General features: G+C 39.8%; 3 protein-coding genes across 3 annotated transcripts; all 3 read left to right on the top strand.

Annotated features, from left to right (window-relative positions):
• Positions 1-205: 205 nt before the first annotated feature.
• LOC119733760 (monocarboxylate transporter 12-like) lies at positions 206-1,337 on the top strand. Its single transcript, XM_038207127.1, has 2 exons — positions 206-846; positions 1,096-1,337. Exons 1-2 carry the CDS (start codon positions 459-461, stop codon positions 1,203-1,205), a joined length of 498 nt encoding a protein of 165 aa, XP_038063055.1. The 5' UTR covers positions 206-458; the 3' UTR covers positions 1,206-1,337.
• Positions 1,338-3,734: 2,397 nt separating this feature from the next.
• Positions 3,735-13,149, top strand: LOC119734088 (monocarboxylate transporter 12-like). Its single transcript, XM_038207453.1, has 4 exons — positions 3,735-4,146; positions 6,111-6,254; positions 11,833-12,663; positions 12,908-13,149. Exons 1-4 carry the CDS (start codon positions 3,828-3,830, stop codon positions 13,015-13,017), a joined length of 1,404 nt encoding a protein of 467 aa, XP_038063381.1. The 5' UTR covers positions 3,735-3,827; the 3' UTR covers positions 13,018-13,149.
• A 2,335-nt stretch (positions 13,150-15,484) lies between these two features.
• On the top strand, positions 15,485-25,413 carry LOC119734078 (monocarboxylate transporter 12-like). Its single transcript, XM_038207442.1, has 4 exons — positions 15,485-15,959; positions 17,923-18,066; positions 23,927-24,757; positions 25,001-25,413. The coding sequence occupies exons 1-4, from the start codon at positions 15,746-15,748 to the stop codon at positions 25,105-25,107; spliced, it is 1,296 nt and encodes a 431-aa protein (XP_038063370.1). The 5' UTR covers positions 15,485-15,745; the 3' UTR covers positions 25,108-25,413.
• The last annotated feature ends 451 nt before the right edge of the window (positions 25,414-25,864 follow it).

Below are 25,864 nucleotides of genomic sequence, written 5' to 3'. Positions count from 1 at the left end.
TTTCTCTCTCTCCCGGCTTCAGGATTTTTTTTTTTTTTTTTTTTTTTTCTCCCGGCGTCAGAGATTTTTTTTTTTTTCTCTCTCTCTCTCTCTCTCTCCCGGCGTGAGTTTTTTTTTTTTTTTTTTTTTTTCTCTCCCGGCGTCAGATATTTTTTTTTTTTTCTCTCTCTCTCTCTCTCTCTCTCTCCCGGCGTCAGATTTTTTTTTTTTTTTTTTTTTTTTTGGAGATCGGGGGATTCCCCTATTTTTCCAAAACCGAGAGCGGCGTGCCCAGGCTCGCCGCAGATTTTTTCGATTTTGGTCCCGTACCCCCGCCTCCCTTACTACTGAGCACTCTCCGTTCTCACTGTGGTTCGCTGTGGAAGTTCGTCTCTAAGAACTTCGAGGTGGGACTACTTCTCAATTCGCGCTACTGGTTGGTGGCCGTCATATCTTGCTGCACGACCTACGCGTACCTCATGTGGATTGTGTATTTCGTGTCCCAGGCGCAGTCCAACGGGTTCACTTTGGAGGAGGCGGGGTCTTTCGTGACCATCGCGGGCATTGCGAACCTGTTTGGTACAATCAGTCAGGGACTGATCACCGACCGCGGAGTGATGTCCTCGTGGACTCTGGTTGCCGTTTGCCTCGTTATGAGTTCCGTCTCGTACCTTGCCTCCTCTTTGCTGACTTCTTATTGGGCAATGATGACGTCAGCGGTGCTGATTTTGTTCATCGAGGGGGTCTTGTCCTGCCAGACGGATGTTCTCGTCAAGCAGGTTCTTGGTGTCGAGCTATTGGCGGGTGCTTTTGGCTGGATCGGGCTAAAGGTGACGTTATTATTAGTCGCTTTGGGATTTCTGCCTGGTACGTATAAGCCTAATAATCATATGAGTGTCGTTTCCTTACGCCACTTTCTTCACTGCATGGAGTAGTCTAGTATGTAGTTTCAACATACAAGTAATAATTATTAGGAAGTACTTTAATTCATGGTGTTACTTGTGTGGCATCACTGGCAATGTGCATCACACCATGCAATAGCATAAAAGATCAACAATGTCAAACCATTCTACGAAACTTCCCGATTTCAATTTTACCTTCTGTCTCTGTTTTAAGGTTTGGTTTACGACTTGACCGGAAGTTACACCGCAGCCTTTCTACTGATAGGCAGCGTGCAGGCTGTACCACTGGTGCCTTTGCTGATGCTAAGATATTCTCAACGGTAGAACCTCGGAGAGTTTCTTGCATTGGAGGGTTTCATAATTGACTGTGAGTCGATCGGAGTTGAAACAGAAGCATAAGGACATAATGTACATTGAACAAGTGTGTTTTGATCAATTAAAGATTAGTTGCACGCAATCCTGGCTTTATGCCTTTTCCTGGCTTTATGCCTTTTTCTGGCTTTATGCCTTTTGGTTTGTGTCTGGTGTTGTTGCGATTTCTATGGGTGTGGCAATCTTGCCATACCTCGTGTGAACAACATTCATCCGATTATGATAATGCAGAATGGCAGTGGCGCACCCAGGATATATGGCTGGGGGGGGGGGGCTCACATTTTTTGTTCAAAATTTTTAGAAGTTAAATTTTTGTCAAAAAATTGTGCCCACAATTTTTGGCCGCAGAAAAAAATTGGGGTATTGTTTTGGGGGCGGACTATTTTGACGTTGGTGGCGCCACTTACACCCCTATTATACTACTCGAAAATAGGTCACATTATCACCAAGGTCCAATCGTGGGCAACCTCGCCCCCAGGGTGTCGAACAGTACGTGCCCACCACTACCTGCTCTCTCACCCTGGTATTGGATCATTTGCATGTGCAAGATTTTTGAACACGTATGCAAATGAGGAATAGTCTGGCGCCTACACGTGCGTTACATTAGCGTTTGTTTTTGTATGCGGTTTAGGGGGTTAAAACAACATCAATTCGTCGCGCCGTAAGTCATGAAAACACAATTTTGTTTTAAAGTTAAAATGTTACGATCTGGCCCGCCAATTTGCAGTATTACATTTCAGATTAATAAAAGCAAACTGGAAAGGAAAGGAGTATTTTTGAGAAGGCATGGATGTTTTAATTACAATGATCGTGAAAACACGTAATGCACGTTGGAAATAACAACACCAACTACACGGTAAAAATCCATTACTAGCAAATTGCGGTATTGAATCAGGATACAGGAAGAAAGTTTCCTATCCAGGGCCCACTATTGGAAACGAGGCTGGAAATAAAGTAAGCACTGGGGACTAGGTTGAATAGTGGGACTAAAAGGAAAAAAAATACGAATCAAAAAAAAATTAAAAATTGACAACCTTTTTTTGGGGGGGGGGGGCTCAAGCCCCCCGACCCCCCCCCCCCCCTTGGGTGCGACACTGCAGCATGGGACCAACACACAAGAATTGCACTTGAAAGAATACACCGAAAACAATATCGTCAAAAGTCGTGATTAATCCTAAGCCTTCTTAGGAAATATTGTCCCCCTCCAACCTTCAAGGACTGGAATGCATTATCATCACTTGCAATCTCATCCTCATCATTGAATGTATTGTATTTTTAATCTGGCCTTAGCATAAGGCCCTATATAATTTCGTCTAGAAGATCCTATTGCTGCCAAGCGCATCGCAAGTTTGCGCTACGGTGCAGGCGACGTTTGTCTGCCATATATGAAAATACACCATGCCCATAACAACTCATTCGTATATATATCCCAGTGGTAGATCATCATCGATAGATTACTAGGATGTTGAGTGTTTCCGTATTCTTGCCTGTATTTGTTTTGAAAAAAAGTGTATGAAACAAGCCGTTGCTGATTTGAAGATAATACATGTTTGCGAAATAGCCCGAATGCCTATCGGTCGCGTATAAAACTTTGAGGCATCTTGATCTTCAATTTCTCTTAATTTTCGTAACCTTTTAAAAAGCCTCCCTTTCGGACTCGAACTCGAGGGATTTCTTGGGGGGGGGGGCGGAGACGGGGCCCTCACTCTCTCCGAAGCCATCGCCCCAAAATGGGGCACTGGTTTTTTTTAAATCCAGTATGCACAAAATTCATTCAAACAAAGATCCACAATTACGAGGGAAACATCTGCATCCAGACGCCTAGCCATCTGTTACCTTCACAGCCTTTAAATCATACTAATTATCTATTCGGTTATTAATGTTAATTAGCTCGATGTAGACCTACATGCATCAACATCACGGGGGAAAATATAATCAACATTTTTCGTAGTCTGGTTCCCAGGCCAAAAGATTCTAACTATTCCTGATTAATCTTAGGGTAGCAGACCAGTAAATGAACTTCCATAGACCCCAATGATAATGCTCCCACTTCGGAAATTTGGGAAACATACCTACAACTCTCCAAGGTGTTCAAGACACACATCAAATTAAAGCTTATTTCATCATTTTTCATTTTCTTTTCAATTTTTTGGGGGTCAACTGATGACTTTTAGGAGAAATTTCCATCCAAAGATGATCACCCCTAAAAAATAGTCCTGAAGCCCATCGCCATTTTGAAAAACGATGGCTACACTCCAATGCAAAATAGAGCGCTTTTAGGGTCCCAATTTATCCAAATTACACACAACTGCAAGCTCCCAGTCCTGTGCACGACTTCCACCCATATTTTTAACAAACCCTCAAGTTCATGGCCCACAGTGCTCTCAAATACTGAAGATTTTGAGGGCATGCAAATCGTGATCTGGCCGGCGTAGGCAATTTTGGGCCTATTTACTGGTCTGCAACCTTATTGAATATCCCATGGCAATTTAGATGTAGGACTATCTCACTCATAAGTTATTTCCATACATAATATTCACGTGATGGCGGTGTCACGTAACTGCGAGATGTGTTATGTATATATCATGTCCATGCCCACCCGGTACCCCTTCTAAAACCTTTGAGCAAGAAAGTCAACCACCGCGCACACTGTTCCTTCACCAAAATAGTCCCTGGACTATGAGCGGGGTGGTGAGCAACAGTCTGGAGGGGCCGGACGGCGGAAGGCCCGGCTGGGTAGCGGTCCTCGCGCTCTGGACCAGAAACCTCATGGTGACCGGCATTACCAAAGGTCTCGGGATAATGCTGCCGATTTTGCAAATCCAACTGACCTCCCAAATGTGGATTATCGGCTGGATAGCGTCACTGACAACCGCAACAAGTGGATTAGTAGGTAACACTGACAGTATTTTTCTAAACTGCAATTTAATTCAACTGTGTGTATTATATTTATGGCGTTGCGAAGAAGCGCATGCATGGGTGTTGTACTGTATTACAATTGACTGAGCGTTTTCATGCGTATATCAATTACTCATGCGTATATCAATTACTCATCATATCAATTACATTATCTCTTAAACAAATATCCCATGGAGTTCCTCAAGGATCAATACTTGGACCTTTACTGTTCTCTATTTATGATTTTAACAAATCATCAGATCTATTTTCCTTCATTATGTTTGCTGATGACAGTAAGTTATTTCTTAGTCATAACAACATTGATGTACTTGCTGATTTAGTTAACCAAGAATTACTTAAAATTTCTGAATGGTTTAAAGCAAACAAATTATCCCTTAATATCAAGAAAACAACCTGCATGCTATTTTCCGCTAAAACATGTTCCATTTACCTGATATATATATCGATAACATAAAATTGCCCTATTCTGATTGTGTAAAATTTTTGGGATTATATATTGATCCTACTCTCTCTTGGAAAATTCAAGTTAACAACATTTGTTCTATTATCTCTAGAAATATAGGTGTCATTAGTAAGCTCAAAGCCTTTTTCCCACAGGAAGTACTGTTTATGCTGTATAATACATTGATTTTGCCTTATTTGAACTATGGTATCCTAGCATGGGGGAATTGTGCAGCTAGTTATTTGAATAGTTTTCTTAACCTACAAAAACGGGCATTGAGAGTTATTAATTCTGTCGACAGACTAGAACATTCAAATCCTCTTTTCTGTAAACATAAAACACTCAAGGTCAATGACATTTATTCACTTCAGCTTGGAGCCTTCATGCATCGTTTGAACAATAATTTACTTCCAAATCCCATTGCACAAATGTTCTGCAGAAACGAAACTATACATCACCATTTTACCCGACAACGTAGATAATTTCACTTTTCATTTGCAAGAACAACTGTTTACAAAAAGACAATTAGGCATGAAGGCCCTAAGTACTGGAAGTCCTTACATAAATCACTCCAGGGCACTCGTAGCCTTCCATTATTTAAATCCAAACTTAAATCGAATTTACTATCAAATTATAATAGCTCAGATTAATCTTCTTACTGGGTTACTACTCTGTATTTCTTTTTTTCTGATCAGCAATATTATGTTTTTCCGTGTGTTATGTACAATTTAAAATGTATACGTTCAATTGTTTTTCATTTGTTTTTCATTAAATGTTTGTATTAATCCATGTTAAGGGGATCCCTACTCGACAAGCTCCGCTTTTTGGGGATCCCCTTCCACCATCTCTAATTAGAAAATAATGCGCCCAAAGTGTATATAAATATATTTTGTAAAACAAGCTCGAACTTTATAATACCCAAAACTACATGTATGTATTGATGCCTTGTCACTTAATGAAAGAGATGTGGTAAAAATAATGAAGAATGAATGAATGAATGAATGCATGACTGTAAGCCACTATCTAAATGTAATAATTGTTGGTTGTAATGCAACCCAGACTACATGTGAATATGATACTTTAAAAATATAATTAGGATTTTAATTTTCTCCATGCATCGGTTTCAAATGGGTCCCTTCAGCAATACCATTTTCATTCTATTTCACAGTCATTATTTTAAAATCAAATACACATAAATGTTGACATTGTGTGAACTGATATACGTGCGGAAAATAAACTGCACGATCATTATTATTTCTTCGGTGGTCTGGTCAGAACATGATTTACTATCATGACAAGTTGATTATATTACTCTTAATTTACTACAGACATCATCATTGTGCCCAAAACGCAACATAGCCGAACAGAATTTTCACTGTATGGTATCCTACTCAATTGTTATCCTACTTAATTGTTATCCAACTTCATTCGCATCTAGAAACAAGGATGTTCCATCCTTTGATCAACTCAAAATCAAATATTTTACGTCTCCACAGCTCCTTTCGGAGGATTAGTGAGCAGGCGCTTTGGGGCTGGTTACGTCATGATGACGTGTGGCGTGATGATGAGTGCAGCGGCCATTGCCGGATCGTTCGTCGAGAACTCTCTGCAACTGGCGTTGCTGTACACGTTACTGGCAGGTTGTATTAAAAAACATTGAAAAACAACGATTTCAACTTCATTGAATTTCCACATGAAATGTATCGGTTTTCCCGATTAATTTAACACTCGTAGCAAACAGATTCTAGTAGCAAACAGATTCGCAGAGATACTCCAGCTTCTTTCCAGTCATCATGGAGCTTATAAATCTAATGTTAATTAAAATGTTAAATAATATTTCCATCGAATTTGTTTAATACAGGTTTTCCCGGCCAATTTCCTAAAATGTTCAATCACTTCTGAAAATCGGTCAATCATTTTCGTCTGAAATTGAGAATCGCTCTGAACACGCGTTTCATTTTCGCTACCATTACAGAACTGAGCCCAATCTAATGCATTTTCTCAAACCTCAGTTTCTGAGGTTCAAGCCTAATGAAGCATGCAGACCCTGCAGCGGATTACCTGATGTTTTAGCATGTTTAGACTGATAAGAGCCTACTTTTGGTCAGTTGTAACTGATCCACTAGCTAAGAGCAGTGACTTGCAGGCCGTGGTCAGTATAGGCGTTACCCATGCCAGTGTGTGACCATCCATATGATGCTATTATCATGGAGCTAGATTGTAGGATAGCATGTACATTGTGTATGTACAATGTAGCTGTGTGATTCAGGTGGCTGATTCAAGCATAGAGCAAGGAACAATTTTACTTGGAGCATTCTTGGATGCTTGGAGCAAGGATAGCGATCATGGTTAGCATTGGTTAGGACAATATAATCAAGATCGAGACGACTTTGACGTGAAATTATATGAACCTTGGGATTACTTTTCGCGTAGGCTTGTCTGAACACTTTATAATTGGCCAACCAAATGCTATTAATGGGTGAGTAAAAAAAAGGCGGAGGCAAACCCCCCAAAATAAATTTCATATTTAAAACAATATGTAGTACCAAAATAATAATGACTGGAAAGCCAATTTCATAAGCTATTGTTAGATGAAAAAATACTGAATTTGCTCAATCCGTTCAGAGAATATCAACATTTTAACGCAATGACCCTAAAACCTGTTTCATCACACACACAAAAAGACAATTTATTGTGTATTCTGACTGTTTGGAACAACAAAGAAATTGACTCAGAATACTTGTTCCAACAACTGCCAACAACTGTAGTATACAATGTCTTTATTTACAATCCTGGTTAGCCAAACAATACGATTTATAAAATCTTTTTTTCTTGTTTTTAAGATGGGTCTTTAAAGGATTTTGTTTCTGAATATGTTTAACTTTTAAATTGGGGGGGGGGGGTCAAAATGAGCTTTATATTGTCAACAGAAATGTGCACCCTTATTGGGAATGCGAATCAATATAGGCCCCCTAACTTTAAAAATCCGCCCCCAATTTTTGGAGGGCGAATCAAAGTAATTACTCCTAAGTTTAATTGTCATCAGAAATCCGCCACCTTATCTGGGACGGTGAATTTAACCTCTAAGTTGTCCACAGAAATCCGCACCTTATTATTGAGAGGGTGAATCAAAGAGTGCTCTAAATTGGCAACAGAAATCGACCCTAATATTAAGAGGGCGAATCAAAGTCAGCTCTCAACGTTAAATTGAAATCCGTCCCTTTGTTGAGAGGGCGAATCAAAGTAATTAAGCTCTAAATTGTCAACATTTTAAATCCGCCCCTTATGAAGAGCGCCGATTAAAATAAGCTTTAAATTGTCAACAGAATTTCTCCCCTTATAGTGGGAAGGTGAATCAAAGCATTGAGCTATGATCAAAGTAAGCTCTAATTTATTTTTCAAAAGAAATCCGATGACTGAATCACTCTGGAAATATGCAACACTTCACAGGGCCTATGTTCAAATAAAATCTGGACAAATATCCAATAGTTTGGTGATATGTCATCCTTTTTACAGAGTGTTTTGAATATTCAGAAGTAGGTGTACTCAAAACAATTTTTGTACTCATTTTGTACTCAAGTAATCGCCACTCAATTCAGTCAACGAAAAACTAACAACCCATACAAGTCAGTTCATTATCTCTTGGTTGGTTGATTGAACATTCATACAATTTCTTTTCCGCAGTACAAAACAATAGTCTTCGCAACAACAAAAAAACCGATTAAAAAGCACTGTAATGTCAGCCTAATAGTACTCAAACATATAATTATACAAATTGCATCTATGACTTAGAGAAGTTTATACCCAATATGAGATTTATGTGTTTATTAGTCATCAGTTCGGGGTTTTCTTAAAACGTCAAAAGTTATTTCGCCTTGCAGTCGCACGTTTGTGGTTTTAACTTTTCGTTAAGTACACACGATGAAGCTGTTTTCGAATAACAAATAGTTTATGTATTTAAGCTCAATTTTGTGGAACAGTAATATGAAGGAAGGTGTTTTTCTCCTACTTATTTTCTGTTTCTTTGACAGCTTCTGAAAATATGTAACAAAATGGCACTTGGGCCACTAGGCCGACTTCCATAAAAAAACCTCTGGCCAATGGTTTTTACTGACCATGTTGTTTTCCATAATCTTCCGTATGGGCATAGCCTAATGCTTCTTCTGGAAGCATGGTCTAAGTTTCTGAATAATAACAGTCAAGTTTCAAGCCCCCGGGAACGGGGGTGCTGTGGATGCTGCAGCACCCCCAACTTTTTAGATTGGGGTGCTGGAATATGCTTCAGCACCCCCTTCTCCTAGGCAAAAATGTGTTCCAGCCAGCAGTGTTCTACGCGACGATGAAATTGCGCCGCTACGCTATACATTATGCTTGCTCTACAAATATCTCCTTCGTTTTGTTCGTTTCTAGTTTTGCCGCGGCTAAGCGCGGCGCTTCGAAAGTCTAGCTCAACACTGTAAAATATCAAGAGGAGGTATTTTCTAAATCTTCAGGCAGTGCAGAATCGATATTTCTTCTCAAGGTATCCAAAATTATGACATATCTATGATATTTCCGCCATGATGGAAGCTTTGACCCAGAAGCAATAACCTCGGCCATGACGATGGTGGCAAAGTTGTTTATGCTTGCCAGGATTTTTTTTCATTCGATCTTTTAATAGGGGCAAATGTTTATACCTTGCCCCTGAAGGTTTTTCTTTTCATTTAAAAGTTTCATTGACGTTGCTAGCATTTTGTACTCAAGATTAACAAATAGCAAGGTTCACCGTGACACAACCCCAACCTAAAAGGAGTGGGACGGGCTTTTATTGAAACTATAGTCATGCTACAATTCCAGTGTAGTTTCGTTTTAAAAAAAAGCTATTCATGTTTTACCTCTGCAAGTTTTTTTCTCATAAAATCTCAGTAGACCGATAAATCCCTGCCATAAAAAAGCTATTCATCATCCTCTGCAACTTTTTCCTCATAAAATCTCAGTAGACCGATAAATCCTTGCCTAGCCCCAAACTTGCTATCTACCGAGCATAAACATAAAGATGCATTCGGTCTTTTAGTCTTTTATATTTGCCATTCTCTGTAACAAACAAATAACAATGCATACATCGAGAGCTACATTGTTTGGTGAGATAGAACTAAAGCGGCCCCTGGCCCTGTGGCCCCACGCCGTATAAAACAAAACATACACGAAGGAATTTACTAAATGTAAGAAAGCAGCCTTGCAACAATAATATTTACATGCGATGTCATGCATAACGATACAATGCAACAGTATATTCTAAACAAAATAATGAATAAATTGTCTTCATAATCTCAAAAAACTTTTGCTAACAAAGTCAAATGAAAGTGGACAGGAATCGCCCCCAGATTGCACGACAGAGCATATATATTCCAAATTATGCCACGACGTAAGGGCTTTGCGCTCCGCTTTCGCATTAATTTTATCCGTCCTTTATTCCAGCACCCCATGGCAAAAGTTTGTTCCAGCGGCAGTGCAAGTTTGTCACAAGTTTAATCATGCGGGGTCTGAACTGATTGCTTGATGTATCATGCTTTACCTAGATTGGGTATACTAGACCCATGTGTGTACCGTGCTTTTTCATTTTTGTACAGTATTTGTATTTCACACTTTTAATGTTCATTGGCATATCAGTACCTCAATAAATCACATTATAGGAAGTTGTCAATAAATGCATTGAGTGTGTGATTCAGTGCAAAATACAAGAGCATCTACGACAGCAGCTGAAATGAACTTTTCGTGTCATTATTTTTTAATGTTTCTTATCAATTTTGTTGTATCCATTTGTTTTAAGGAAATTGTATACCTAACGTGACAATGATACATCAAATCCCAGTCGTCAGTTGTGTACGAAGTATATAACGCAGAGCTAGCATGCTGTTGAACCTTCAAGTTGAGATGAACATCTTAATAATTGCTTCACACGGGCATAATGCTGACCACGGGGGTGTAAAGGGTCTGTGTGCGGCGTATTGTGTTGCGTAACTAATAATAACCACTCCTGAAGTGGCAATAATGTCGGTTAGTCCTGGGCTCCACCCAGTGTAACGGATACCTACTTAATCTCAGATAAGAGCGCAGAGGCGCTAATTACCCCCAAAATGCATTAGCTAGATTGGGCTCGGTTCTGTAATGACCTCAATTTCGTCTTGAAAATTCATGATCCTGCTTACATCATTTTCAATTTCGTCTTTGGTCGCTCATTTTCGCCATACTTTTTTCGTGAAAGACAATTCAATTTCGTTGTCTGCAATTGCTGAACGTGCGATAGATGAATCGATTCCGTCATTTTGCAATCAATGTTATATAAATTTCATTCAAATTCATCTCATAATTGTAGGCCATCTTCCGTATTTTTACGTTTTCATCTGTTCATTTCTACATATTTACTTTTTTTGTGTCTGTTAGTCTCCGTGTAACGTTGGTCTTTAAACCTTAAATAAGCATTTTTCATGTAACAATTACTATGCAAAATTGTAATCTTTTTCAATATTTATTTAGTTCGTTGACAATTTTATGCGTCAACAACTGAAAGAAATAGGGTATACACAGGCAAATGAAATTGCGTATATTTTCCATTTCACGCAAGAAATAAGTAGGCCTATAATTAGTTATTATGAAAAGCAAACTGCATTCATATTTTCACATCTTCGAAAACAGTCATTCAGTTCTTCTTCTTGTTCTTTGGATTGGTTGTTAAACCTACAATTTATTGTCTTGCAATACACCATGCCAAATACGTCTGTGTATGGTATACCAGCGTGCGCATTGTCTGATGAATTTGATCGAACATTTCTTGAAATCGATTGAACAAAGACGAATTCAATCCTTACATTATGTACATGGTCATCAGGTGAGACGAATTTCATTGAAATTTGACGACATCAAATGGACAAATGTTGAAATTGATCAATTGGAATGACCAACGACAAACGCGTTCCAGTCTTCTGGAGACGAAATTGAAGTTAACCGTTTATGAATTGGAATGAATTAAGTTTCAAAATTGCAGGAAAACCTATGTATACTGATGTACATATATCAGGGTAACAATGAGACATTTGTGTATGTGTGATATTAGTTTCTAGTTTTTGGCAATTAACGTAGATCAAGTAGGGGACCCATGTCTTTACAACAGATGAGGAAAACTATACACATTGCCAAAACTTGACTTTGATGTATACTTTTTATATTATATCTTTGAAGGTACTGCCAAAGGCATATCTAATGTCGTTGCAAAGGAGGCTGTCGGACGCTGTTTTACCAAGAACTACGCCACAGCAAGTGGCATTGCACGGACCGGCTACTCCGTGGGACTGATCGTCTTCGCGCCCCTGGTCCAGCTTTTCTTAGACACCTACGGCTGGAGAGGAACCATGTTACTAGTGGGAGCCATCACCATGCATTCTGTTGCGAGTGGCGCCGTTATGGTAGCAACGATGCAGCCTGAGCTCGATCAGTCAAACGCATACCAAACGCTCCCCCAGACCGAACACACTAATTCGTCATCAGCACATGAGAGCACTCTCCGTTCTCACTGTGGTTCGCTGTGGAAGTTCGTCTCTAAGAACTTCGAGGTGGGACTACTTCTCAATTCGCGCTACTGGTTGGTGGCCGTCATATCTTGCTGCACGACCTACGCGTACCTCATGTGGATTGTGTATTTCGTGTCCCAGGCGCAGTCCAACGGGTTCACTTTGGAGGAGGCGGGTTCTTTCGTGACCATCGCGGGCATTGCGAACCTGTTTGGTACAATCAGTCAGGGACTGATCACCGACCGCGGAGTGATGTCCTCGTGGACTCTGGTTGCCGTTTGCCTCGTTATGAGTTCCGTCTCGTACCTTGCCTCCTCTTTGCTGACTTCTTATTGGCCAATGATGACGTCAGCGGTGCTGATTTTGTTCAGTGACGGGGTCTTGTCCTGCCAGACGGATGTTCTCATCAAGCAGGTTCTTGGTGTCGAGCTATTGGCGGGTGCTTTTGGCTGGATCGCGCTAAAGGTGACGCTATTATTAGTCGCTTTGGGATTTCTGCCTGGTACGTATAAGCCTAATAAATGAGTGTCGTTTCCTTACGCCACTTTCTTCACTGCATGGAGTAGTCTAGTATGTAGTTTCAACATACAAGTAATAATTATTAGGAAGTACTTTAATTCATGGTGTTACTTGTGTGGCATCACTGGCAATGTGCATCACACCATGCAATAGCATAAAAGATCAACAATGTCAAACCATTCTACGAAACTTCCCGATTTCAATTTTACCTTCTAGTCTGTTTTAAGGTTTGGTTTACGACTTGACCGGAAGTTACACAGCAGCCTTTCTACTGATAGGCAGCGTGCAGGCTGTACCACTGGTGCCTTTGCTGATGCTAAGATATTCTCAACGGTAGAACCTCGGAGAGTTTCTTGCATTGGAGGGTTTCATAATTGACTGTGAGTCGATCGGAGTTGAAACAGAAGCATAAGGACATAATGTACATTGAACAAGTGTGTTTTGATCAATTAAAGATTAGTTGCACGCAATCCTGGCTTTATGCCTTTTCCTGGCTTTATGCCTTTTTCTGGCTTTATGCCTTTTGGTTTGTGTCTGGTGTTGTTGCGATTTCTATGGGTGTGGCAATCTTGCCATACCTCGTGTGAACAACATTCATCCGATTATGATAATGCAGAATGGCAGTGGCGCACCCAGGATATATGGCTGGGGGGGGGGGCTCACATTTTTTGTTCAAAATTTTTAGAAGTTAAATTTTTGTCAAAAAATTGTGCCCACAATTTTTGGCCGCAGAAAAAAAATTGGGGTTTTGTTTTGGGGGCGGACTATTTTGACGTTGGTGGCGCCACTTACACCCCTATTATACTACTCGAAAATAGGTCACATTATCACCAAGGTCCAATCGTGGGCAATCTCGCCCCCAGGGTGTTGAGCAGTACGTGCCCACCACTACCTGCTCTCTCACCCTGGTATTGGATCATTTGCATGTGCAAGATTTTTGAACACGTATGCAAATGAGGAATAGTCTGGCGCCTACACGTGCGTTACATTAGCGTTTGTTTTTGTATGCGGTTTCGGGGGTTAAAACAACATCAATTCGTCGTGCCGTAAGTCATGAAAACACAATTTTGTTTTAAAGTTAAAATGTTACGATCTGGCCCGCCAATTTGCAGTATTACATTTCAGATTAATAAAAGCAAACTGAAAAGGAAAGGAGTATTTTTGAGAAGGCATGGATGTTTTAATTACAATGATCGTGAAAACACGTAATGCACGTTGGAAATAACAACACCAACTACACGGTAAAAATCCATTACTAGCAAATTGCGGTATTGAATCAGGATACAGGAAGAAAGTTTCCTATCCAGGGCCCACTATTGGAAACGAGGCTGGAAATAAAGTAAGCACTGGGGACTAAGTTGAATAGTGGGACTAAAAGGAAAAAAATACAAATCGAAAAAAAATTAAAAATTTACAACCTTTTTTTTTGGGGGGGGGCTCAAGCCCCCCGACCCCCCCCCCCCCCCTTGGGTGCGACACTGCAGCATGGGACCAACACACAAGAATTGCACTTGAACGAATACACCGAAAACAATATCGTCAAAAGTCGTGATTAATCCTAAGCCTTCTTAGGAAATATTGTCCCCCTCCAACCTTCAAGGACTGGAATGCATTATCATCACTTGCAATCTCATCCTCATCATTGAATGTATTGTATTTTTAATCTGGCCTTAGCATAAGGCCCTATATAATTTCGTCTAGAAGATCCTATTGCTGCCAAGCGCATCGCAAGTTTGCACTACGGTGCAGGCGACGTTTGTCTGCCATATATGAAAATACACCATGCCCATAACAACTCATTCGTATATATATCCCAGTGGTAGATCATCATCGATAGATTACTAGGATGTTGAGTGTTTCCGTACTCTTGCCTGTATTTGTTTTGAAAAAAAGTGTATGAAACAAGCCGTTGCTGATTTGAAGATAATACATGTTTGCGAAATAGCCCGAATGCCTATCGGTCGCGTATAAAACTTTGAGGCATCTTGATCTTCAATTTCTCTTAATTTTCGTAACCTTTTAAAAAGCCTCCCTTTCGGACTCGAACTCGAGGGATTTCTTTGGGGGGGGGGGGCGGAGACGGGGCCCTCACTCTCTCCGAAGCCATCGCCCCAAAATGGGGCACTGGTTTTTTTTAAATCCAGTATGCACAAAATTCATTCAAACAAAGATCCACAATTACGAGGGAAACATCTGCATCCAGACGCCTAGCCATCTGTCACCTTCACAGCCTTTAAATCATACTAATTATCTATTCGTTTATTAATGTTAATTAGCTCGATGTAGACCTACATGCATCAACATCACGGGGGAAAATATAATCAACATTTTTCGTAGTCTGGTTCCCAGGCCAAAAGATTCTAACTATTCCTGATTAATCTTAGGGTAGCAGACCAGTAAATGAACTTCCATAGACCCCAATGATAATGCTCCCACTTCGGAAATTTGGGAAACATACCTACAACTCTCCAAGGTGTTCAAGACACACATCAAATTAAAGCTTATTTCATCATTTTTCATTTTCTTTTCAATTTTTGGGGGGTCAACTGATGACTTTTAGGAGAAATTTCCATCCAAAGATGATCACCCCTAAAAAATAGTCCTGAAGCCCATCGCCATTTTGAAAAACGATGGCTACACTCCAATGCAAAATAGAGCGCTTTTAGGGTCCCAATTTATCCAAATTACACACAACTGCAAGCTCCCAGTCCTGTGCACGACTTCCACCCATATTTTTAACAAACCCTCAAGTTCATGGCCCACAGTGCTCTCAAATACTGAAGATTTTGAGGGCATGCAAATCGTGATCTGGCCGGCGTAGGCAATTTGGGGCCTATTTACTGGTCTGCAACCTTATTGAATATCCCATGGCAATTTAGATGTAGGACTATCTCACTCATAAGTTATTTCCATACATAATATTCACGTGATGGCGGTGTCACGTAACTGCGAGATGTGTTAGGTATATATCATGTCCATGCCCACCCGGTACCCCTTCTAAAACCTTTGAGCAAGAAAGTCAACCACCGCGCACACTGTTCCTTCACCAAAATAGTCCCTGGACTATGAGCGGGGTGGTGAGCAACAGTCTGGAGGGGCCGGATGGCGGAAGGCCCGGCTGGGTAGCGGTCCTCGCGCTCTGGACCAGAAACCTCATGGTGACCGGCATTACCAAAGGTCTCGGGATAATGCTGCCGATTTTGCAAATCCAACTGACCTCCCAAATGTGGATTATCGGCTGGATAGCGTCACTGACAACCGCAACAAGTGGATTAGTAGGTAACACTGACAGTATTTTTCTAAACTGCAATTTAATTCAACTGTGTGTATTATATTTATGGCGTTGCGAAGAAGCGCATGCATGGGTGTTGTACTGTATTACAATTGACTGAGCGTTTTCATGCGTATATCAATTACTCATGCGTATATCAATTACTCATCATATCAATTACATTATCTCTTAAACAAATCCCATGGAGTTCCTCACGGATCAATACTTGGACCTTTACTGTTCTCTATTTATGATTTTAACAAATCATCAGATCTATTTTCCTTCATTATGTTTGCTGATGACAGTAAGTTATTTCTTAGTCATAACAACATTGATGTACTTGCTGATTTAGTTAACCAAGAATTACTTAAAATTTCTGAATGGTTTAAAGCAAACAAATTATCCCTTAATATCAAGAAAACAACCTGCATGCTATTTTCCGCTAAAACATGTTCCATTTACCTGATATATATATCGATAACATAAAATTGCCCTATTCTGATTGTGTAAAATTTTTGGGATTACATATTGATCCTACTCTCTCTTGGAAAATTCAAGTTAACAACATTTGTTCTATTATCTCTAGAAATATAGGTGTCATTAGTAAGCTCAAAGCCTTTTTCCCACAGGAAGTACTGTTTATGCTGTATAATACATTGATTTTGCCTTATTTGAACTATGGTATCCTAGCATGGGGGAATTGTGCAGCTAGTTATTTGAATAGTTTTCTTAACCTACAAAAACGGGCATTGAGAGTTATTAATTCTGTCGACAGACTAGAACATTCAAATCCTCTTTTCTGTAAACATAAAACACTCAAGGTCAATGACATTTATTCACTTCAGCTTGGAGCCTTCAGGCATCGTTTGAACAATAATTTACTTCCAAATCCCATTGCACAAATGTTCTGCAGAAACGAAACTATACATCACCATTTTACCCGACAACGTAGATAATTTCACTTTTCATTTGCAAGAACAACTGTTTACAAAAAGACAATTAGGCATGAAGGCCCTAAGTACTGGAAGTCCTTACATAAATCACTCCAGGGCACTCGTAGCCTTCCATTATTTAAATCCAAACTTAAATCGAATTTACTATCAAATTATAATAGCTCAGATTAATCTTCTTACTGGGTTACTACTCTGTATTTCTTTTTTTCTGATCAGCAATATTATGTTTTTCCGTGTGTTATGTACAATTTAAAATGTATACGTTCAATTGTTTTTCATTTGTTTTTCATTAAATGTTTGTATTAATCCATGTTAAAGGGGATCCCTACTCGACAAGCTCCGCTTTTTGGGGATCCCCTTCCACCATCTCTAATTAGAAAATAATGCGCCCAAAGTGTATATAAATATATTTTGTAAAACAAGCTCGAACTTTATAATACCCAAAACTACATGTATGTATTGATGCCTCGTCACTTAATGAAAGAGATGTGGTAAAAATAATGAAGAATGAATGAATGAATGAATGCATGACTGTAAGCCACTATCTAAATGTAATAATTGTTGGTTGTAATGCAACCCAGACTACATGTGAATATGATACTTTCAAAATATAATTAGGATTTTAATTTTCTCCATGCATCGGTTTCAAATGGGTCCCTTCAGCAATACCATTTTCATTCTATTTCACAGTCATTATTTTAAAATCAAATACACATAAATGTTGACATTGTGTGAACTGATATACGTGCGGAAAATAAACTGCACGATCATTATTATTTCTTCGGTGGTCTGGTCAGAACATGATTTACTATCATGACAAGTTGATTATATTACTCTTAATTTACTACAGACATCATCATTGTGCCCAAAACGCAACATAGCCGAACAGAATTTTCACTGTATGGTATCCTACTCAATTGTTATCCTACTTAATTGTTATCCAACTTCATTCGCATCTAGAAACAAGGATGTTCCATCCTTTGATCAACTCAAAATCAAATATTTTACGTCTCCACAGCTCCTTTCGGAGGATTAGTGAGCAGGCGCTTTGGGGCTGGTTACGTCATGATGACGTGTGGCGTGATGATGAGTGCAGCGGCCATTGCCGGATCGTTCGTCGAGAACTCTCTGCAACTGGCGTTGCTGTACACGTTACTGGCAGGTTGTATTAAAAAACATTGAAAAACAACGATTTCAACTTCATTGAATTTCCACATGAAATGTATCGGTTTTCCCGATTAATTTAACACTCGTAGCAAACAGATTCTAGTAGCAAACAGATTCGCAGAGATACTCCAGCTTCTTTCCAGTCATCATGGAGCTTATAAATCTAATGTTAATTAAAATGTTAAATAATATTTCCATCGAATTTGTTTAATACAGGTTTTCCCGGCCAATTTCCTAAAATGTTCAATCACTTCTGAAAATCGGTCAATCATTTTCGTCTGAAATTGAGAATCGCTCTGAACACGCGTTTCATTTTCGCTACCATTACAGAACTGAGCCCAATCTAATGCATTTTCTCAAACCTCAGTTTCTGAGGTTCAAGCCTAATGAAGCATGCAGACCCTGCAGCGGATTACCTGATGTTTTAGCATGTTTAGACTGATAAGAGCCTACTTTTGGTCAGTTGTAACTGATCCACTAGCTAAGAGCAGTGACTTGCAGGCCGTGGTCAGTATAGGCGTTACCCATGCCAGTGTGTGACCATCCATATGATGCTATTATCATGGAGCTAGATTGTAGGATAGCATGTACATTGTGTATGTACAATGCAGCTGTGTGATTCAGGTGGCTGAAGCATAGAGCACGGAACAATTTTACTTGGAGCATTCTTGGATGCTTGGAGCAAGGATAGCGATCATGGTTAGCATTGGTTAGGACAATATAATCAAGATCGAGACGACTTTGACGTGAAATTATATGAACCTTGGGATTACTTTTCGCGTAGGCTTGTCTGAACACTTTATAATTGGCCAACCAAATGCTATTAATGGGTGAGTAAAAAAAAAGGCGGAGGCAAACCCCCCAAAATAAATTTCATATTTAAAACAATATGTAGTACCAAAATAATAATGACTGGAAAGCCAATTTCATAAGCTATTGTTAGATGAAAAAATACTGAATTTGCTCAATCCGTTCAGAGAATATCAACATTTTAACGCAATGACCCTAAAACCTGTTTCATCACACACACAAAAAGACAATTTATTGTGTATTCTGACTGTTTGGAACAACAAAGAAATTGACTCAGAATACTTGTTCCAACAACTGCCAACAACTGTAGTATACAATGTCTTTATTTACAATCCTGGTTAGCCAAACAATACGATTTATAAAATCTTTTTTTCTTGTTTTTAAGATGGGTCTTTAAAGGATTTTGTTTCTGAATATGTTTAACTTTTAAATTGGGGGGGGGGGGGTCAAAATGAGCTTTATATTGTCAACAGAAATGTGCACCCTTATTGGGAATGCGAATCAATATAGGCCCCCTAACTTTAAAAATCCGCCCCCAATTTTTGGAGGGCGAATCAAAGTAATTACTCCTCAGTTTAATTGTCATCAGAAATCCGCCACCTTAACTGGGACGGTGAGTTTAACCTCTAAGTTGTCCACAGAAATCCGCACCTTATTATTGAGAGGGTGAATCAAAGAGTGCTCTAAATTGGCAACAGAAATCGACCCTAATATTGAGAGGGCGAATCAAAGTCAGCTCTCAACGTTAAATTGAAATCCGTCCCTTTGTTGAGAGGGCGAATCAAAGTAATTAAGCTCTAAATTGTCAACATTTTAAATCCGCCCCTTATGAAGAGCGCCGATTAAAATAAGCTTTAAATTGTCAACAGAATTTCTCCCCTTATAGTGGGAAGGTAAATCAAAGCATTGAGCTATGATCAAAGTAAGCTCTAATTTATTTTTCAAAAGAAATCTGATGACTGAATCACTCTGGAAATATGCAACACTTCACAGGGCCTATGTTCAAATAAAATCTGGACAAATATCCAATAGTTTGGTGATATGTCATCCTTTTTACAGAGTGTTTTGAATATTCAGAAGTAGGTGTACTCAAAACAATTTTTGTACTCATTTTGTACTCAAGTAATCGCCACTCAATTCAGTCAACGAAAAACTAACAACCCATACAAGTCAGTTCATTATCTCTTGGTTGGTTGATTGAACATTCATACAATTTCTTTTCCGCAGTACAAAACAATAGTCTTCGCAACAACAAAAAAACCGATTAAAAAGCACTGTAATGTCAGCCTAATAGTACTCAAACATATAATTATACAAATTGCATCTATGACTTAGAGAAGTTTATACCCAATATGAGATTTATGTGTTTATTAGTCATCAGTTCGGGGTTTTCTTAAAACGTCAAAAGTTATTTCGCCTTGCAGTCGCACGTTTGTGGTTTTAACTTTTCGTTAAGTACACACGATGAAGCTGTTTTTGAATAACAAATAGTTTATGTATTTAAGCTCAATTTTGTGGAACAGTAATATGAAGGAAGGTGTTTTTCTCCTACTTATTTTCTGTTTCTTTGACAGCTTCTGAAAATATGTAACAAAATGGCACTTGGGCCACTAGGCCGACTTCCATAAAAAAACCTCTGGCCAATGGTTTTTACTGACCATGTTGTTTTCCATAATCTTCCGTATGGGCATAGCCTAATGCTTCTTCTGGAAGCATGGTCTAAGTTTCTGAATAATAACAGTCAAGTTTCAAGCCCCCGGGAACGGGGGTGCTGTGGATGCTGCAGCACCCCCAACTTTTTAGATTGGGGTGCTGGAATATGCTTCAGCACCCCCTTCTCCTAGGCAAAAATGTGTTCCAGCCAGCAGTGTTCTACGCGACGATGAAATTGCGCCGCTACGCTATACATTATGCTTGCTCTACAAATATCTCCTTCGTTTTGTTCGTTTCTAGTTTTGCCGCGGCTAAGCGCGGCGCTTCGAAAGTCTAGCTCAACACTGTAAAATATCAAGAGGAGGTATTTTCTAAATCTTCAGGCAGTGCAGAATCGATATTTCTTCTCAAGGTATCCAAAATTATGACATATCTATGATATTTCCGCCATGATGGAAGCTTTGACCCAGAAGCAATAACCTCGGCCATGACGATGGTGGCAAAGTTGTTTATGCTTGCCAGGATTTTTTTCATTCGATCTTTTAATAGGGGCAAATGTTTAAACCTTGCCCCTGAAGGTTTTTCTTTTCATTTAAAAGTTTCATTGACGTTGCTAGCATTTTGTACTCAAGATTAACAAATAGCAAGGTTCACCGTGACACAACCCCAACCTAAAAGGAGTGGGACGGGCTTTTATTGAAACTATAGTCATGCTACAATTCCAGTGTAGTTTCGTTTTAAAAAAAAAGCTATTCATGTTTTACCTCTGCAAGTTTTTTTCTCATAAAATCTCAGTAGACCGATAAATCCCTGCCATAAAAAAGCTATTCATCATCCTCTGCAACTTTTTCCTCATAAAATCTCAGTAGACCGATAAATCCTTGCCTAGCCCCAAACTTGCTATCTACCGAGCATAAACATAAAGATGCATTCGGTCTTTTAGTCTTTTATATTTGCCATTCTCTGTAACAAACAAATAACAATGCATACATCGAGGGCTACATTGTTTGGTGAGATAGAACTAAAGCAGCCCCTGGCCCTGTGGCCCCACGCCGTAATAAAACAAAACATACACGAAGGAATGTACTAAATGTAAGAAAGCAGCCTTGCAACAATAATATTTACATGCGATGTCTTGCATAACGATACAATTCTTTTTCCAGAATGAAATGGAACCAATAATGGAGATAAAAATACAGCGTTCTCCACTTTTCAGTACAGTTAAACGTTTTAAGAGCGACAGTATATTCTAAACAAAATAATGAATTAAATTGTCTTCATAATCTCAAAAAAACGTTTGCTAGCAAAGTCAAATGAAAGTGGCCAGGAATCACCCCCAGATTGCACCACAGAGCATCTATATTCCAAATTAAGCCACGACGTAAGGGCTTTGCGCTCCGCTTTCGCATTAATTTTGTCCGTCCTTTATTCCAGCACCCCATGGCAAAAGTTTGTTCCAGCGGCAGTGCAAGTTTGTCACAAGTTTAATCATGTGGGGTCTGAACTGATTGCTTGATGTATCATGCTTTACCTAGATTGGGTATACTAGACCCATGCGTGTACCGTGCTTTTTCATTTTTGTACAGTATTTGTATTTCACACTTTTATGTTCATTGGCATATCAGTACCTCAATAAATCACATTCATAAATACCTCAGACAGTTTAGCTATTCCTATTGGTCGAGAGTCCGTCACGTGGCCGGTCTTAAACGGATGATAAAGGTTAAAGACATGGCAAGCTGGTCTTAAACACTTTTCCAGTGTCACAATAAAATGTGGACTCCTAAAAATCCAGTGCCTCTTACCGTTTCATTGGTTGAACGTTCACAATCCTCACGTAGGCATGCGCAACACTACAAGCGAGTCAGAATTTTATAGTTCTAAATTCAAAACGCAACGCCCCAGGTGCGTTCTGCGTGACATCGCGCAGAACATGTTACGCGCGCGTCAATCTCCATAAAAGGGTTGTTTACATCTTACTCGCCAGCTGAACACTCCATTATTTTGCTAGAGGGATGTTTCAAAAAGCATGAAGTGAACTTGTTGAACAAAATCGGGATTTTTTGAACGAATTATTTGATTTTTTTTTACGGATAAGGTATTTATGAATGGGAATAAATATGTGCTCGGTCGGTATTTATCACTCTGTTTAATACCGCTTCATTACCCTCGCCTCCGGCTCGGGTAATTATCAGCACCCAGACTCTAGTGATAAAAACCTCCGGAGCACACATTTATTCCCTTATTATAGGAAGTTGTCAATAAATGCATTGAGTGTGTGATTCAGTGCAAAATACAAGAGAATCTACGACATCAGCTGAAATGAACTTTTCGTGTAATTATTTTTTAATGTTTCTTATCAATTTTGTTGTATCCATTTGTTTTAAGGAAATTGTATACCTAACGTGACAATGATACATCAAATCCCAGTCGTCAGTTGTGTACGAAGTATATAACGCAGAGCTAGCATGCTGTTGAACCTTCAAGTTTAGATGAACATCTTAATAATTGCTTCACACGGGCATAATGCTGACCACGGGGGTGTAAAGGGTTTGTGTGCGGCGTATTGTGTGTTGCGTAACTAATAATAACCACTCCTGAAGTGGCAATAATGTCGGTAAGTCCTGGGCTCCACTCAGTGTAACGGATACCTACTTAATCTCAGATAAGAGCGCAGAGGCGCTAATTACCCCCAAAATGCATTAGTTAGATTGGGCTCGGTTCTGTAATGACCTCAATTTCGTCTTGAAAATTCATGATCCTGCATACATCATTTTCAATTTCGTCTTTGGTCGCTCATTTTCGCCATACTTTTTCGTGAAAGACAATTCAATTTCGTCGTCTGCAATTATTGCTGAACGTGCAATAGATGAATCGATTCCGTCATTTTGCAATCAATGTTATATAAATTTCATTCAAATTCATCTCATAATTGTAGGCCATCTTCCGTATTTTTACGTTTTCATCTGTTCATTTCTACATATTTACTTTTTTGTGTCTGTTAGTCTCCGTGTAACGTAGGTCTTTAAACCTTAAATAAGCATTTTTCATGTAACAATTACTATGCAAAATTGTAATCTTTTTCAATATTTATTTAGTTCGTTGACAATTTTATGCGTCAACAACTGAAAGAAATAGGGTATACACAGGCAAATGAAATTGCGTATTTTCCATTTCAAGCAAGAAATAAGTAGGCCTATAATTATTTATTATGAAAAGCAAACTAAGTTTCAAAATTAAGTTTCAAAATGTGCAGGAAAAACTATGTATAAAGCAATATACATAATCGGGGTTACAATGAGACATTTGTATATGTGAGATATTAGTTGCTAGTTTTTGGCAATTAACGTAGATCAAGTAGGGGATACTTTTTTTATATTATATCTTTGAAGGTACTGCCATAGGTATATCTAATGTCGTTGCAAAGGAGGCTGTCGGACGCTGTTTTACCAAGAACTACGCCACAGCCAATGGCATCGCACGGACCGGCTCCTCCGTGGGACTGATCGTCTTCGCGCCCCTGGTCCAGCTTTTCTTAGACACCTACGGCTGGAGAGGAACCATGTTACTAGTGGGAGCCATCACCATGCATTCTGTTGCGAGTGGCGCCGTTATGGTAGCAACGAGGCAGCCTGAGCTCGATCAGTCAAACGCATACCAAACGCTCCCCCAGACCGAACACACTAATTCGTCATCAGCACATGAGAGCACTCTCCGTTCTCACTGTGGTTCGCTGTGGAAGTTCGTCTCTAAGAACTTCGAGGTGGGACTACTTCTCAATTCGCGCTACTGGTTGGTGGCCGTCATATCTTGCTGCAATATCTACGCGTACCTCATGTGGATTGTGTATTTCGTGTCCCAGGCGCAGTCCAACGGGTTCACTTTGGAGGAGGCGGGGTCTTTCGTGACCATCGCGGGCGTTGCGAACCTGTTTGGTACAATCAGTCAGGGACCGATCACCGACCGCGGAGTGATGTCCTCGTGGACTCTGGTTGCCGTTTGCCTCGTTATGAGTTCCGTCTCGTACCTTGCCTCCTCTTTGCTGACTTCTTATTGGCCAATGATGACGTCAGCGGTGCTGATTTTGTTCAGTGCCGGGGTCTTGTTCTGCCAGACGGATGTTCTCGTCAAGCAGGTTCTTGGTGTCGAGCTATTGGCGGGTGCTTTTGGCTGGATCGGGCTAAAGGTGACGCTATTATTAGTCGCTTTGGGATTTCTGCCTGGTACGTATAAGCCTAATAAATGAGTGTCGTTTCCTTACGCCACTTTCTTCACTGCATGGAGTAGTCTAGTATGTAGTTTCAACATACAAGTAATAATTATTAGGAAGCACTTTAATTCATGGTGTTACTTGTGTGGCATCACTGGCAATGTGCATCACACCATGCAATAGCGTAAAAGATCAACAATGTCAAACCATTCTTCGAGACTTCCCGATTTCAATTTTACCTTCTCTCTGTTTTAAGGTTTGGTTTACGACTTGACCGGAAGTTACACAGCAGCCTTTCTACTGATAGGCAGCGTGCAGGCTGTACCACTGGTGCCTTTGCTGATGCTAAGATATTCTCAATAGTAGAACCTTGGAGAGTTTTTTCCATTGGAGGATTTCATAATTGACTGTGAGTCGATCGGAGTTGAAACAGAATCATAAGGACATAATGTACATTGAACAAGTGTGTTTTGATCAATTAAAGATTAGTTGCACGCAATCCTGGCTTTATGCCTTTTCCTGGCTTTATGCCTTTTCCTGGCTTTATGCCTTTTGGTCTGTGTCTGGTGTTGTTGCGATTTCTATGGGTGTGGCAATCTTGCCATACCTCGTGTGAACAACATTCATCCGAGTATGATAATGCAGCATGGCAGTGGCGCACCCAGGATATGGCTTGGGGGGGGGGCCTCCCATTTTTTTTTTCAAATTTTTAAGAAGTAAAATTGTTGTCAAAAAATTTTGCCCACAATTTTTGGCCGCAGAAAAAAATTGGGGTTTTGTTTTTGGGGCGGACTATTTTGACGTTGGTGGCGCCACTTACACCCCTATTATACTACTCGAAAATAGGCCACATTATCACCAAGGTCCAAACGTGGCAAACCTCGTCCCCGGGGTCTCGAGCAGTACGCGCCCACCACTACCTGCTCTCTCACCCTGGTATTGGATCATTTGCATGTGCAAGTTTTTTGAACACGTATGCAAATTAGGAATAGTCTGGCGCCTACTGGGGGGGGGGGGGGGGACGGGGTCCTCACTCTTTCCAAAGCCATCACCCCAAAATTGGACACTGTTTTTTGAAAATGCTGTATGCACAAAATTCATTCAAATGAAGATCCACAAT

Source organism: Patiria miniata, unplaced genomic scaffold (genome assembly GCF_015706575.1).
Source record: "Patiria miniata isolate m_02_andy unplaced genomic scaffold, ASM1570657v1 HiC_scaffold_26, whole genome shotgun sequence".
NCBI lineage: Eukaryota > Metazoa > Echinodermata > Asteroidea > Valvatida > Asterinidae > Patiria > Patiria miniata.
The sequence above is the reverse complement of the archived record's forward strand: the minus strand, read 5'-3'. Positions and strand labels throughout refer to the sequence as shown.

What these genes read in the sequence shown, in the direction of transcription:
- LOC119734078 (XM_038207442.1), top strand. Translation starts at nt 15,746, where the DNA reads ATGAGCGGGGTGGTGAGCAACAGTCTGGAGGGGCCGGATGGCGGAAGG. An exon ending in CGCAACAAGTGGATTAGTAG is followed by an intron (nt 15,960 to 17,922) that starts GTAACACTGACA and finishes ACGTCTCCACAG; the next exon opens with CTCCTTTCGGAGGATTAGTG. An exon ending in GCTGTACACGTTACTGGCAG is followed by an intron (nt 18,067 to 23,926) that starts GTTGTATTAAAA and finishes ATATCTTTGAAG; the next exon opens with GTACTGCCATAGGTATATCT.
- LOC119733760 (XM_038207127.1), top strand. Translation starts at nt 459, where the DNA reads ATGTGGATTGTGTATTTCGTGTCCCAGGCGCAGTCCAACGGGTTCACT. An exon ending in CGCTTTGGGATTTCTGCCTG is followed by an intron (nt 847 to 1,095) that starts GTACGTATAAGC and finishes CTCTGTTTTAAG; the next exon opens with GTTTGGTTTACGACTTGACC.
- LOC119734088 (XM_038207453.1), top strand. Translation starts at nt 3,828, where the DNA reads ATGTATATATCATGTCCATGCCCACCCGGTACCCCTTCTAAAACCTTT. An exon ending in GCTGTACACGTTACTGGCAG is followed by an intron (nt 6,255 to 11,832) that starts GTTGTATTAAAA and finishes ATATCTTTGAAG; the next exon opens with GTACTGCCAAAGGCATATCT. An exon ending in CGCTTTGGGATTTCTGCCTG is followed by an intron (nt 12,664 to 12,907) that starts GTACGTATAAGC and finishes GTCTGTTTTAAG; the next exon opens with GTTTGGTTTACGACTTGACC.